The sequence below is a fragment of the Nilaparvata lugens genome, chromosome 12 (genome assembly GCF_014356525.2).
Source record: "Nilaparvata lugens isolate BPH chromosome 12, ASM1435652v1, whole genome shotgun sequence".
Taxonomy (NCBI): Eukaryota; Metazoa; Arthropoda; class Insecta; order Hemiptera; family Delphacidae; genus Nilaparvata; species Nilaparvata lugens.
Genome location: NC_052515.1, coordinates 2,207,733 through 2,222,680, shown reverse-complemented (window position 1 = coordinate 2,222,680; position 14,948 = coordinate 2,207,733). Strand labels below are relative to the sequence as shown.

Sequence of the window (14,948 nt, the reverse complement as noted above, 5' to 3'; positions counted from 1 at the left end):
GCCCAAAATTAGCGTTTTTCCAGCGTTTTCTCAGCTTTATCGAGAACAAATGAACAGAAATTGTTCAAATTAAGTACAGAAGCAGAGCTAGGGTGTAATAATGTTGTGTTAGGAGGAATTTGAAATAACGCCAAAGATACACCCAAAATTAGCGTTCTCAGTTCTTTCATCAAGTAATAGACAGAAAATGTTCAAATTTGGTACGGTTTTTTTTGTGAATTGATTATCAACTGTACATTGTTAAAAGACGATCTGGCAACAGAGCAAAGCGAGAAAGAGTTAGAGCTATCCGCTTTGTTGAATGATAGACAAGGATAGCAATACCATTGCTAATCAAACACTGCCATAGATTAGAGTTCTTCATTGTGTATGTTACAATATTTACTGGATTATTCTCTAATTTATACTGAATAACGGTTATAAAGAAAGGTTTAGAGGAGAGAGAGAAAGAGTATTTATTGTGAAAACTATCAACTTACTCATTCTGAAGATTTTATTGATGTTCCATGCTCTCTGTAAGTTTTTTCTCTCACTTCTACACTTTTTGGAATGGAAGCAAGACAAGAAGGCAGTCTTGAAATCACATTTTGAACTTTCAATACATCCGAATTATATTTTATACTTTTCACAGCAGTATTTCCAGCGGTATCGTATTTGTATGTCCTTTCCACATGAAGAAACACAAACAAGCCCTGAAACAGCCAATCATTTGCTGTAACACAAGTTATCACATTGATAATCTATATCTATCTATATATATACTAGTAGTTCTGTGAACAGTAGACCTCACGCAGTATTCTCATCCACAAGTACCTGATTGAAACTATAGACCTTATGGAAATGCAGCAATAGACTGGCTTCTCCACACAGCTTTGTAATCACTTGTCAGCTGATTTATTATGAATAATTCTATAATCTGATTTTTTCTCTAATATTGTCGTATGGAGGAGGCTACTTTTTCCTTTTATATTATCCTTGGAATGCAAAATTTCCAAAAACCTTGTATATACGTCGACGCGCAATTAAAAAAGGAACATACCTGTCAAATTTCATGAAAATCTATTACCGCGTTTCGCCGTAAATGCGCAACTTATAAACATACAAAAATTTAAAAATGTTAACATTTAAACATTTAAGCCGTCGACTTGAATCTTAGACCTCACTTCGCTCGATCAATAAAAGCGAAATGGCACTCACTCACTGACTCACTGACTCACTCACTCACAGAAGTAAAAATCAACCGGACCAGAAACGTTCAAATTTGGTAGGTATGCTCAGCTGGCCCTTTAGAGGCGCACTAAGAACGGATTTGAAAAAATTTCCAAAGATACGTTCAAAATCTGCGTTTTTCCAGCGTTTTTTAGCGTTTATCGCTAGCTTTTCTCAGCTTTATCGAGAACAAATGAACAGAAAATGTTCAAATTTACTACAGAAGCTCAGCTGGGGTGTAATAATGTAGTGTCATAAAGTAGAAGGAACTCCACTTCTTCTTTCTTCTTCCTTAATTCTTCTTTCTTGTCTGTGGTTGTGTTAGAAGGAATTTGAAATAACGCCAATAATAGATAACGCCCAAAATTAGCGGTTTTCTTGCGTTTTCTCCGTTTTTTCATCATGTAATAGACAGAAAATGTACATATTTGGTACAGAGGTTTATTTGGTAGCTAGGGTCTAAAAATTTTGTGATGAGGTGAATTTAATATTTCATCAAAGTTACGCCCAAAATCAGCGTTTTCCCAACGTTTTTCACAGCTTTTCTGCGTTTTCTCAGTACTTTGACTTTCTGATGGAATGAGCATGCTCAAATGAAAAATTCAGGCGAGCGAAGCGAGCCCGCTGATCTCATTTTTGGACGATCCAGTCGGGGGTCCAGGGCGCGGAGCCCCCTGGCTTGACGGATATGGCGAGCGAAGCGAGCCTGACGGCTAGTAATCTATAAAAAACGAACTTTAAATTCACACAATCTAAAATCTATAATATGATAGTGGAAAGAACAGCCTTGCGTATGTACGGTACAGGAAATTCACGAATGACGCATCATCACGTCTCAACTACTCAACTGATTAACTTACTATAAGTTGTTATATTATTATTTTTATTAATTTGAATAAATGAGCCTATAAAAGTGAATTGATTTTATTAAGGAAAGAACTGGCTTATACACGTCCAAGATAGGAAAATTATGTTTGACGCATCATAACATCTGAACTACTGGACTGATCAACTTGAAATTTTTCATATAGATTTTTAATCAACCGAGGATGGTTATAGGCATATTTTCAATTATTTAAGATTTTATTAGGTCAACTTTTCAGTTTGTCAAGTTCTCAATTGAGGCGTTGCGGATCCCTGGTTACCTGCTAGTGTTGAATTATAGATTCGGGTAGATTCAGAATCTCTACGTAATACTGCGTGTTAATCAGTTCATTAGTTGTTATATACGTCAATCATTTCATATCCCATACATGCTTTAGCCAATGGCTTCCTCTATAATAAGACATGTATTTTCTATTTTGTAAATGTATACACTGATAACATTCTTAATATTAATTAGAAGATTGAGAGATAGAGAAAGAGTATTTATTGGAAAACTATCAACTTACTCATTCTGAAGATTTTATGATGTCTCCATGCTCTCTGTAAGTTTTTTCTCTCACTTCTACACTTTTTGGAATGGAAGCAAGACAAGAAGGCAGTCTTGAAATCACATTTTGAACTTTCAATACATCCGAATTATATTTTATACTTTTCACAGCAGTATTTCCAGCGGTATCGTATTTGTATGTCCTTTCCACATGAAGAAACACAAACAAGCCCTGAAACAGCCAATCATTTGCTGTAACACAAGTTATCACATTGATAATCTATATCTATCTATATATATACTAGTAGTTCTGTGAACAGTAGACCTCACGCAGTATTCTCATCCACAAGTACCTGATTGAAACTATAGACCTTATGGAAATGCAGCAATAGACTGGCTTCTCCACACAGCTTTGTAATCACTTGTCAGCTGATTTATTATGAATAATTCTATAGTCTGATTTTTACTCTAATATTGTCGTATGGAGGAGGCTACTTTTTCCTTTTATATTATCCTTGGAATGCAAAATTTCCAAAAACCTTGTATATACGTCGACGCGCAATTAAAAAAGGAACATACCTGTCAAATTTCATGAAAATCTATTACCGCGTTTCGCCGTAAATGCGCAACTTATAAACATACAAAAATTTAAAAATGTTAACATTTAAACATTAAGAGAAATTCTAAGCCGTCGACTTGAATCTTAGACCTCACTTCGCTCGATCAATAAAAGCGAAATGGCACTCACTCACTGACTCACTGACTCACTCACTCACAGAAGTAAAAATCAACCGGACCAGAAACGTTCAAATTTGGTAGGTATGCTCAGCTGGCCCTTTAGAGGCGCACTAAGAACGGATTTGAAAAAAATTCCAAAGATACGTTCAAAATCTGCGTTTTTCCAGCGTTTTTTAGCGTTTATCGCTAGCTTTTCTCAGCTTTATCGAGAACAAATGAACAGAAAATGTTCAAATTTACTACAGAAGCTCAGCTGGGGTGTAATAATGTAGTGTCATAAAGTAGAAGGAACTCCACTTCTTCTTTCTTCTTCCTTAATTCTTCTTTCTTGTCTGTGGTTGTGTTAGAAGGAATTTGAAATAACGCCAATAATAGATAACGCCCAAAATTAGCGGTTTTCTTGCGTTTTCTCCGTTTTTTCATCATGTAATAGACAGAAAATGTACATATTTGGTACAGAGGTTTATTTGGTAGCTAGGGTCTAAAAATTTTGTGATGAGGTGAATTTAATATTTCATCAAAGTTACGCCCAAAATCAGCGTTTTCCCAACGTTTTTCACAGCTTTTCTGCGTTTTCTCAGTACTTTGACTTTCTGATGGAATGAAGCATGCTCAAATGAAAAATTCAGGCGAGCGAAGCGAGCCCGCTGATCTCATTTTTGGACGATCCAGTCGGGGGTCCAGGGCGCGGAGCCCCCTGGCTTGACGGATATGGCGAGCGAAGCGAGCCTGACGGCTAGTAATCTATAAAAAACAAACTTTAAATTCACACAATCTAAAATCTATAATATGATAGTGGAAAGAACAGCCTTGCGTATGTACGGTACAGGAAATTCACGAATGACGCATCATCACGTCTCAACTACTCAACTGATTAACTTTAAATTTTTCATATAGATTTTTAATCAACCGAGGATGGTTATAGGCATATTTTCAATTATTTAAGATTTCATTAGGTCAACTTTTCAGTTTGTCAAGTTCTCAATTGAGGCGTTGCGGATCCCTGGTTACCTGCTAGTGTTGAATTATAGATTCGGGTAGATTCAGAATCTCTACGTAATACTGCGTGTTAATCAGTTCATTAGTTGTTATATACGTCAATCATTTCATATCCCATACATGCTTTAGCCAATGGCTTCCTCTATAATAAGACATGTATTTTCTATTTTGTAAATGTATACACTGATAACATTCTTAATATTAATTAGAAGATTGAGAGATAGAGAAATGGAAAAGAAAATTGGCCTCTATATATAATCATCCTTGGAAAATTAAGATTCTTCACGTAAGATTTCAAGGTGATCAGTTGATCAGTTCAGTAGTTCAGACGTGATGATGCGTCATCCGTGAATTTTCATTTACGAACGTGTATAAGTCAAATAATGTTTTTTACTTTGCTTGCCCTATTACCATAGGTAAGGAAAGTATTGCTTTCCAAAAAAAATCTGGTGTGGTACACTCACACAACTTTCCTTGCTCATATTCGAAACTACGACCAGACTTTTGTATATGTGTATATATAATTGTTTTCAGAGTACTTTTTCCTTTGTGTAAATTGTGGAATTCAATGATTTTTTTAGTCGTCATTTTTTTAAAGTCGTCAAAACAGCTGTTCTACAGATGAAATATCTCGACTATGTGTTTTTTTTATGAACTGCTCTACCTACCTACCTCATGCACGAGAAGGAGGTTACAAAGTCCATTTCTCAAGGATGGGGTGGACCCCCATTAGTTTCCCAGAAAGGAGACTCATGCAGTTAATAGAGCTGATAAATAACTATACAGAGTATGAATTTGAAAAGAATCGGTCAAGTTATTTTGAAAAAATCGTGAAAAACATGGTTTTTTAGTAATTATCCGCCATTTTTCTCAAGAATATTACGGAGCTCATGGAATTTTCCCAGAAAAAAGACTCATGCCAGTTGATAGTGCTTATGAATATCTATCCATGGTATGAATTTGAAGGAAATCGTTAGAGCAGTTTTCGAGAAAACGGTGAAAAACATGGATTTTTAGTCATTATCCGCCATTTTTCTCAAGAATATTACGGAGCTCCTGAAATTTTCCCAGAAATGAAACTTATGCCAGTTGATAGGGCTTAAAAATAGCTATCCATGGTATAAATTTGAAGGAAATCGTTGGAGCCGTTTTCGAGAAAACCGTGAAAAACATGGTTTTTTAGTCATTTTCCGCCATTTTTCTCAAGAATATTACGGAGCTCCTGAAATTTTCGCAGAAATGAGACTTATGCTAGTTGATAGGGCTTATGAATAGCTATCCATGATATAAATTTGAAGAAAATCGTTAGAGCCATTTTCGAGAAAAACGTGAAAAACATGGTTTTTTAGTAATTATCCGCCATTTTTTCCGCCATCTTGAATTGAATTTTATTGAATTTCTTATTGTCGGGTCCTCATGGTATAGGGACCTCAAGTTTAAAATTTCAAGTCGATCGGTTAATTAGGAATGGAGTTATCGTGTTCACAGACATACACACACACACACACATACACACATACACACATACACACACACACAGACCAATACCCAAAAATCATGTTTTTGGACTCAGGGGACCTTGAAACGTATAGAAAACTTGAAATTGGAGTACATTAATTTTTTTTGGAAAGCAATACTTTCCTTACCTATGGTAGTAGGGCAAGGAAAGTAAAAATTAAGGTAACCTAATTTCAAGTTTTCTATACGTTTCAAGGTCACCTGAGTCCAAAAACATGATTTTTGGGTGTTGTCTGTGTGTGTGTGTATGTGTGTGTGTATGTGTGTGTGTGTATGTTTGTGTGTGTGTGTATGTGTGTATGTCTGTGAACACGATAACTCCATTCCTAATCAACCGATTGACTTGACAATTTACACAAAGGAAAAAGTACTCTAAAAACAATTATATACACACATATACAGTAGTCTGATCGTAGTTTCAAATGATTATGTTGCCGCCAATCGTCATTATGTTATTTCTCTAAATTATTGTCGTTTAAGAATGAGGCTCCCAGTTCAATGAGCAAGGAAAGTTGTGTGAGTGTACCACACCAGATTTTTTTTTAATATTATAGATAGATGGATTGATGGTTGGATCAACATGGAGCACTCAAACCGATTGTGACAAACTGAAGAGCTGAGAATAGGCCTATAACCATCCTCGATAAATCAAGAATCTTTAAACAAAATTTCAAGTTAATCAGTTGAGTAGTTGAGACGTGATGATGCGTCATTCGTGTATTTCCTATCTCGTACATTTATAAGCTAATTCTTCTCTTCATTATATTAATATTGGGGCACCGCGCTTCGCTCGCTATTTTTATTTATTGATAAACAGAACACAATTCTCTAAAATGATCGTGTTTATATTTCACAGGCTGGCTATACGTCAGTTTATGAATTTCGGGGATGCGATATTTTGATTTTCCACAGAATCACTCGCTCACTTTTTCTATCCACAGACGACGAAAGTCTCAGCTGTTTCAGCCAAGGATGAATTATCCTTTTAATATCGTTCAGCGAGTTTTTTCAAGGATAAGACCTAGTACAATCGAATTTTCATATCATAAACCTACTATGTTCCAAATTTCGTGAAAATCGTTAGAGCCGTTTTCGAGATCCGTTAAACATAAGTAACCAGATATATAAATACAGAAATTGCTCGCTTAATATAATAGGATAAGGTCTATAGTTTCAAAGAGCTATGCATCTTTAAGGTCTTTGGTTTCAATATATTGCTTTGCAGTCATGGTATTATATAGTATCAATATTCTCACATTCGAAAAAAAAACTTTTTTACTATCCACAGCTGTTTCAGCCAAGGATAAATTATCCTTTTAATGTCGTTCAGCGAGTTTTCCCAAGGATGAGACCTAGTGCAATCGATTTTTTTTATCATAAACCTACTATGTTCCAAATTTCGTGAAAATCGTTAAGCCGTTTTCAAGATCCGTTGAACATAAACAACCAGATATCGAAATATAAAAATATACAGGCATAAAGAAATTGCTCGCTTAATATAATAGGGTAGATTATATATAATATATATTATATGACTCACTTCTGTCTGGCATGAGAATATTCTGGTGGACTGATGAGAAAAATAGCTAGCCATTGAATTTTCACTGTTATCCTCATTGAAAAGTATAAATTGCATTGGATCTATTGGCAGGGAATTGGCTGCCTTCTCATCCAGTTGAAAGCACCTGTTAAACATTGAATTACGATACAGATTAAATGTGGCAAGGAGGAGAATTGGCAACACTGTTTCCCTATCTTTCTCCACTTCCATTATGACGTGGTCCTCTTTATAGATCGAAATATTTGATGATTTTTTGTTAAATTGTGCAAATTTTCTATCTAATTCATTTTACTATCCAAAATTAATTTTGTGTTTCTTCTCCTTCTTCTTCTTACAAACAAGGATTAGGCTGTGACCTGTTCTGACTCACATATCCAGCAATATATTCAAATAAACATTAGATTAATCCCAAAGGTAGGTACAGATTTACGCGCCGCGAACATGAGCAATTCAATTTTAATCAGCTGATGCCAAGCTTTTCATATCTGTATCTTACCGTTTCTGTAAAAATACAGATATAGTCAGCTGATTAAAAGTGAATTGCTCATGTTCGCGGCGCGTATATCTGTACGCACCTTATTATTGTCACCGCTTGTGTGGTCAACAAACATCTCTTTTACCTACTGGCTGAAGATTATAGAGTTTTAATGGTATTCTCTCAGCTGACATTCTTTGGACTGCACCCTCCATTGATACCGATTCTTCGTAACTCTTTCATTTATGCTGCAGATTGAAATTTTGCGTGTTTTGAATTGTAATTTGAAGTGTGTTATTGGAAAATGTTGGAGTGACTCTACCATTAGTAATGGTATTAACACCAAGTGGATAGCATAACTTATAATTTTTATTCATTCATAACTCTACCTTCATTGTATTATCATTCATCCCATCATCATTACCAAATACTTCTAGAAAGTCGCCTTTGTAAAATAATGAATAATAAATGAATAAGTCTACAAATGAAAATAGATTGGTAGTTGCATTTGTTCAAATGCTATTAATGAATAATTATTAACTTTGTTGAAGTTCTGACACTGTGTTACTAGTAAATATTTGAAAAAACACTTACTTTTGATTGGAGTATTGAGGAATGCATTTCACTCCTGAAGAGGAGCTTCATCAGCCTGACACCAGGGGCGCTTGCTCTTATGGGTTGGACTGTGTGGCCAAAATGTGGGAAGATATTACATTTGATTTGAAGTTAAGTTGATCATTTAATAAGTTGGATTTGTCATAGTGGAGGTGTTTGAAAATTTCGTATTGTTCTAGTGTGTTGAGTCTCTGGCTTTTTTGAAGATATCTGTATGTATGTTTTTGTGATTGTGTCCTGTGGCTATTAAATGTTCTGCATATGTAGATTCTGAATTTGAATTTACTGCTTTCATGTGCTCATTGTATCTTATTTTGAAGCTACGGCCGGTCTGCCCAATATAGAATTTTGGGGATGTATTACATATAATAATAATAATTCTTATTAAACGAAAATCAGATGCTGTAAATCACCCCGAAGACTTTTGCAACTGCAAAAATATTTAAAACAGGGTAAACAGCTTAACAGGGTGTCAGCCCGGGAACAAATAGTTTTTGTATAGTAGTGCTCATCGAATTTCCATCTAGCTGTTTACCCTGTTGGCAATATTTTTGCAGTTGCAGAAGTCTTCGGGGTGATTTATAGCATTTAATTGTGATTTTCGTTTAATAATAATTAAATAAATAAATGTCAATTAAATTCTGCCATTACAACGTGGACCTCACTATTGCAATGACGTCATTGGCAGAATGACTGACTCTAGGATGTGAAGGGGAAAAATGTGTAGGAAGAAAAATCAATATGCTTACACTGCTTTAGTTAAATCCGCAGGAAACTCTTGTCTTGAATTAAAAATAATATGTCTTTCTTTACCAACAAAGATAGTCACAGTGTTGCCATCTCTCCTCGATACCACTTTATGTTCAGTGTAATCGATTGCTCCATTCCTACATGAAAAATAGAAATATCATTCTATCATTCTCAGAAAAATTCAGTTTGGAAAGTGGAAAAATTTAGTTTTTTCAATGAAAACAGAATGAATGTTGTTTATAGTGAGGTCCACGTTTTAATGGCAGTGTTTGATTAGCAATGGTATTTCTATCCTTGTCTATCATTCAACAAAGCGAATAGCGCCATCTCTTTCTTGCTTAGCTCTGTTGCCAGATCGTCTCTTAGTAGAATTATCAATAAATTAACAAAATACTTCATCTTAATATATGAAAATTCATTATGAAATTATTGAAGAATATAATTCCTTGCTTAACAGAATAGGATTGATTATTTTAATCATTAAATGAAAAGTCAATATTACATCAATGAACCTGTATCAGCTACCGTCTAATGAAGGCATTGACAAAACAGAGGTTCGGCAACGGTTTTCTCCCATCTTTCTCCACTGTCATTATAACGTGTACCTCACTATAGGCCGTTTTCATCTAGTAAGCTAGAATATATTATTAAGTATATAAAATCAGAGAGAAATATGCTACAAGGAGTATCTTTAGTTTCTCTCTCCCAGTCAATTTGGTAGAGAGTTAGTGGGGAGGATATTTTTAATATTCTTCCCGAAGAATGGACATTGATATGTCCAAAGCTCCGCCAATTTATGTAGATGCATAACAATATAATTATTATCTATAGTTATTATATTACAAATTGCTTTTTCATATCATATACAGTTCAATAATTATTTTCTTAGTCTATATCATGTAAATTCATCTATAATTTTGCTGTATTGTAAGCTACTGTATATAAGTGTATAAGACAGTATATATTGTAATCTACATAAAGTACTCAATCAATCAATCAATCAATGCATCTCTTGTAGAAATTATAAATGAATATTGTAATTTACATGAATAAGGATTCTAACCTAATCTATTGAAGCTTCTTTGTAATAAAATATTGATTAAATATTTGGAACTTACACTTGTCTACATGGAAACGATATGAGATAGATGATGACGTAAGCTTTGAAGACTAGAAAAAACTCCATATTACTTGAAATAACTTAGAAAACTTTATAAAACTTGAAACCAAGTGCAACCTAAATGACAAACAGCTTCTCAATGCAAGTGTGTTGGATGATTGAAGCATGACTACCAATAAATTTAAAACTAGATCGATGACGTTGCATATGAATATTATCAACGAGTTCGAATTCAAGTCTCAGCGCAATGCTAAAAGAAAACGAAAAAAATGAGAGAGACTCATGATGAAGATGAGTGAATTATTATTTCTCTTTTCTCTCTTATCCCTTCCTTCTTCCAAGAAAAATAATTCTATCCATTAGTTTTTAGTTATTATTGAGCTAAAGCAATATTAACTGGTAGTTCTTTGAACAGTAAACCTCACGCAGTTTTCTGTATCTGTGGTCACCTGTTCACCAGCTTCTCCAGACATCTGTGTAATGCATTCAATGAATAATCCACTTGTCAGCTGTTTTGATTAGGAATAATTCTATAGTCTGATTCAAAGACCTTAAAGAGATATAGACCCACAATGCCTATGCCTTCCCAATGATAACTTTATTTGAAATTGAAGGCCGCCATTGGGGTATTTTAGCACGAGATAATATTATATCTATATATTTGTAATACTATAGATTACAAAGGCATTGGTATGTAATAATCTTATAGGTTGCCCCCCTCAATGGCCGATTTCAATTCCAAGTACGACACTAGCGCTGCATGTGAGTCTATGCATCTTTAAGGTCTTTGGTCTGATTAATCCTATCTTCAGAGTAGATGATAATTCTAATATCGGAGTATGGAGGAAATTCCTTTCCCTTTCATACTATCGTTTAAATGCAAAATTTAAAAAAAATCTTGTGTATACATCGACGCGCAGTTTGAGAAAGAAATATTCCTGCCAAATCGCATAGAATGCTATCAACGCGTTTGGCCGTAAATGAGTTACATACATACAGACAGTACAGACTAAATATAATCCGAGTTAAAACATAGACCTCACTGCGTTCGGTCAATTATAAAGAATTATGGATGTTATAATAATAGTTTATGTTGTGAAATACAGTATAATATTATAATTTTCTCCTTTTAACACTGGTTTTCGTGCACAATCCTCGAAAATGCATAGTGGTTCATAGAGGCACGCAAAATAAACAAAAAAAAGAAATATTACAACGTTGAACCTTTTACAAACCAGTAAAGTCTACAGAGCAGAAAAGGGAGCTAGATAGTCAGTCCAATAGAGTGAGAGAGAATGATTTTCACTAAAACCTGGCAGCATAAATTGAACGGGGAGTAAAATTGTTATTTACGGGGGTATACTGACTAAATCTCACACATATAATTCAATTATTTTCTAGCCGTCTTTGTGTTGTTCAGCTTTTTTTCGATTTTTTATTTTGCTCTCTCAGTTTCTGACGGTGAATGCAAAGGATTTTTTGAAAATGCGCCGAAGTTCAAACAGAGTTTTGTGGAGGAACTCCGCTACAAATAGGGTTACTGATGCTCTGTGGTGTTCGAGATCTGCGAGAAAAAGTGTAAACAAATGAGAGTTAGAGAGAGAATGACAGTGAGTGAGAGAGAGAGAGAGAAAGAATGAGAGAAAGAGAGAGAGAGAGAGATTGATTGATTGATTGATTGATTGAGTACTTTATTTATGTAGATTACAATATATACTGTCTTATACACTTATATACAATAGCTTACAATACAGCAAAATTATAGATGAATTTACATGATATAGACTAAGAAAATAATTATTGAACTGTATATGATATGAAAAAGCAATTTTTAATATAATAACTATAGATAATAATTATATTGTTATGCATCTACATAAATTGGCGGAGCTTTGGACATATCAATGTCCATTCTTCGGAAAGAATATTAAAAATATCCTCCCCACTAACTCTCTACCAAAACGTTAATTTCATTATTTAAACTAAGGATTTATTTATTAATGGGAATATTGTGAAAGTTTTAATCAATATGAATATTTAAGAGAAAAAAAAACAGAAAATTGATAAAGTAAAATATTATATAGGTAGATGAGATCAAATAATTGATTAATAAAATGAAGTAGGCTGAAAGTAGATCAGGGTAATCAACTTTCAGTAATATACAGCAGTATGCAGTGGATAATTGGAATAACATGAGTTTATATTATATATATATATATATATTATATATATATATATATATATTATATATATATATATATATAATTCGTTCTATAACAGGTTTAAAGGTTTGTATTTGTGGGATGGGTGGGGGATGGTTGTCATGTGATCGTTCTAGGGCCGGACAGTTTCAGTCATTTGTTCCAAAAGATGTTTTTTTTAAAGTCAGGATGAAGCTCGCTCGGCTCTCGATGGACCTGATAATAACGGGAAGTGCATTCCATGCTCGACAGGCTCTAACAAGGAAGGATTTTGTGAAAATAGTAGTTCGATGATTGGGTATCCTTAAAGTACTTTCTCCGGTTCTAGTATGTGAAGCATCTGTTCTCCTACCTTCAGAGACAAATTTGAAATCATTTTCAAAATAGTTCGGATTACCGTATTTCAAGATATCTCTAACAAGCTTGACTATTCGAAAAAGCCTTTGATCGAGATGCTTTAATGTTGAACTAGCAATGTGGGCTGGGGTGATATGTGCATGGCGTTCAAGAGAGTAAACAAAACGTAGACAATAATTTTGTCAGCGCTACATTTTATCATTGAGTGTAACTTTGTAAGGTATCGAATTTGGGTAGATAAAAATCCCTAACCGAAACAGTAATAGGTCTGAAAATAAAGTAACTGGCTAATATCGCCAAATAGATAATAACTAAGATTAGATAGCATCAGCTTGTTCTGGCTAAATGGTACAAAAACCTAAAAAGGATTTGAAGGAATTTTATTGCTCATAAATAGGTTATTATATAAAATATTTGAAGATTGAGGTTAGGTACATGTATTCACGGATCGGTGACCTAGAGATCGATCAAATCGAGAAACGTAGAATCTGACCAAAACCCCTTGGCAAAGCTTTATTGCAATCAGATGGTGTGCAATGTGAAAAAACATCTGATCACGTGGCTAATTATTAGGTAGCATGAAATTAATATTAATGTATAGAATATTAGCTAGCATGTAAAGAGCATAACAAATAAACCAAATAAAAATAATTTAATGTATTCAGGAAATAAGAGGTACCAGGCGCATGAATACCGAATAAAATTTGCATGCACCAATAGTAAAACGGCAGTTAATAGGCGGCAATTGTAGGCCAATTCAAAAATATTTATATATATTTCTATAAATGTTCGGAATCTATGTTGAATTGTTGTACAGTCTATGTTATCGATATGGCTCGAAAGCAAAGAAATTATTAATCGTATAATCTAAGCAATATTTTGATATTTTTTGTAAGATCTATTTGACCCTAAATGGCGGAGGACTAAGATATTTAAATTTTATGCTAATTTGAAAGTCGGAAATAGGATCTGTAAAACTTGAGAAAGGAGAACCAGCACTCGCCAACCAAATGCCACCAGGAGAGGACCCCAAATATTGTAGAGCGTAGTACCTTGATAATGATTTTGTAAAAGTTAAAGTTAAATTAAATTATTAAATTTCTTAAAAGACTTCGTGATGCTATTGTGAAGCGGAAGTCATTTTCATTTTTAATTAAATGTATAACCCCTTGGAGGAGACGATTCCAGCTACCATATTCCCGGACCACATGGAGTTGGATCGACATCGGCGGCTTACAAGAAGATTTTCGACACGTGAGTGATAAATTTGAATTAGTGATGGGCGCCCTAGTGCTTCGAATTAATCTGATGATCAAAGCTAGCTCGCCGAAAGGGTTTTTATTATAAATTAAGAAATTAATAAGAGTAATACTTGCGCAAGTAAAATTAGTATTAAAGGTATTTTATTGAAAGAAAAATATAGATCAATATTTCAGAAATTTCTATTAAATCAAAGAAGTATAAAATCTAGGCTATTAAAACATATGCATATGACATTTAATTTTGCAATATAATTTGCGATAGTTTATTATAGCTCTAATTCACTAGATGAATGGCTCTACCTATTCCGTCAGGTGCCGAATCTTGCACCTGAGATAAAAATATATATTCGATACAAAGAAATCTACTAAGTACTAGAGATTTTAATATATATATATTTGGATTATTAGTGGCTAATTTATCAAGCTGATTTTAAAGCACATATTTTAATTGAATTGTCCAAGTCGACAAGTATTAGCAAGCGCATATCGCAGCTACATGCAAAAGAATGCATATGATTTTTAGATAAAGGCACATGGTAATGATTCGTGCCATAAATCTAGAATATAAAGTTTAGCCTGTGATATTTTATTGATTTCAATTATTGTTCTATTTTTATATTATATTTTTTATCGCTCTTTATATATTTTTTGCCTCGATTTATTTTTTGCATTATTTGTGTAATATATGTATGAAACGTTTATGGTGTGCAATTTATTTATTATTCCTCATCACTATTGTATAAGTATCATATTTATATATATTTATTTTTA

The 14,948-nt window shown here is 33.8% G+C and overlaps 1 protein-coding gene across 1 annotated transcript; it reads right to left on the bottom strand.

The window, feature by feature from the left end:
* Positions 1–2,600: 2,600 nt before the first annotated feature.
* On the bottom strand, positions 2,601–10,509 carry LOC111053584. Its single transcript, XM_039439418.1, has 4 exons — positions 10,356–10,509; positions 9,237–9,374; positions 7,377–7,521; positions 2,601–2,813 (listed from the first exon to the last, which is right to left on the bottom strand). Exons 1-4 carry the CDS (start codon positions 10,421–10,423, stop codon positions 2,601–2,603), a joined length of 564 nt encoding a protein of 187 aa, XP_039295352.1. The 5' UTR covers positions 10,424–10,509.
* Between the last annotated feature and the right edge of the window lie 4,439 nt (positions 10,510–14,948).

Bases quoted from the DNA above. Each gene is read 5' to 3' on its own strand.
- LOC111053584 (XM_039439418.1), bottom strand. From the start codon at position 10,423: ATGGAGTTTTTTCTAGTCTTCAAAGCTTACGTCATCATCTATCTCATA. The intron at 9,375-10,355 runs GTAAGTTCCAAA...TTTTTCATGTAG, and splicing joins TCGTTTCCATGTAGACAAGT to GAATGGAGCAATCGATTACA. The intron at 2,814-7,376 runs GTGAGTCATATA...TGGCTGTTTCAG, and splicing joins TATTCTCATGCCAGACAGAA to GGCTTGTTTGTGTTTCTTCA.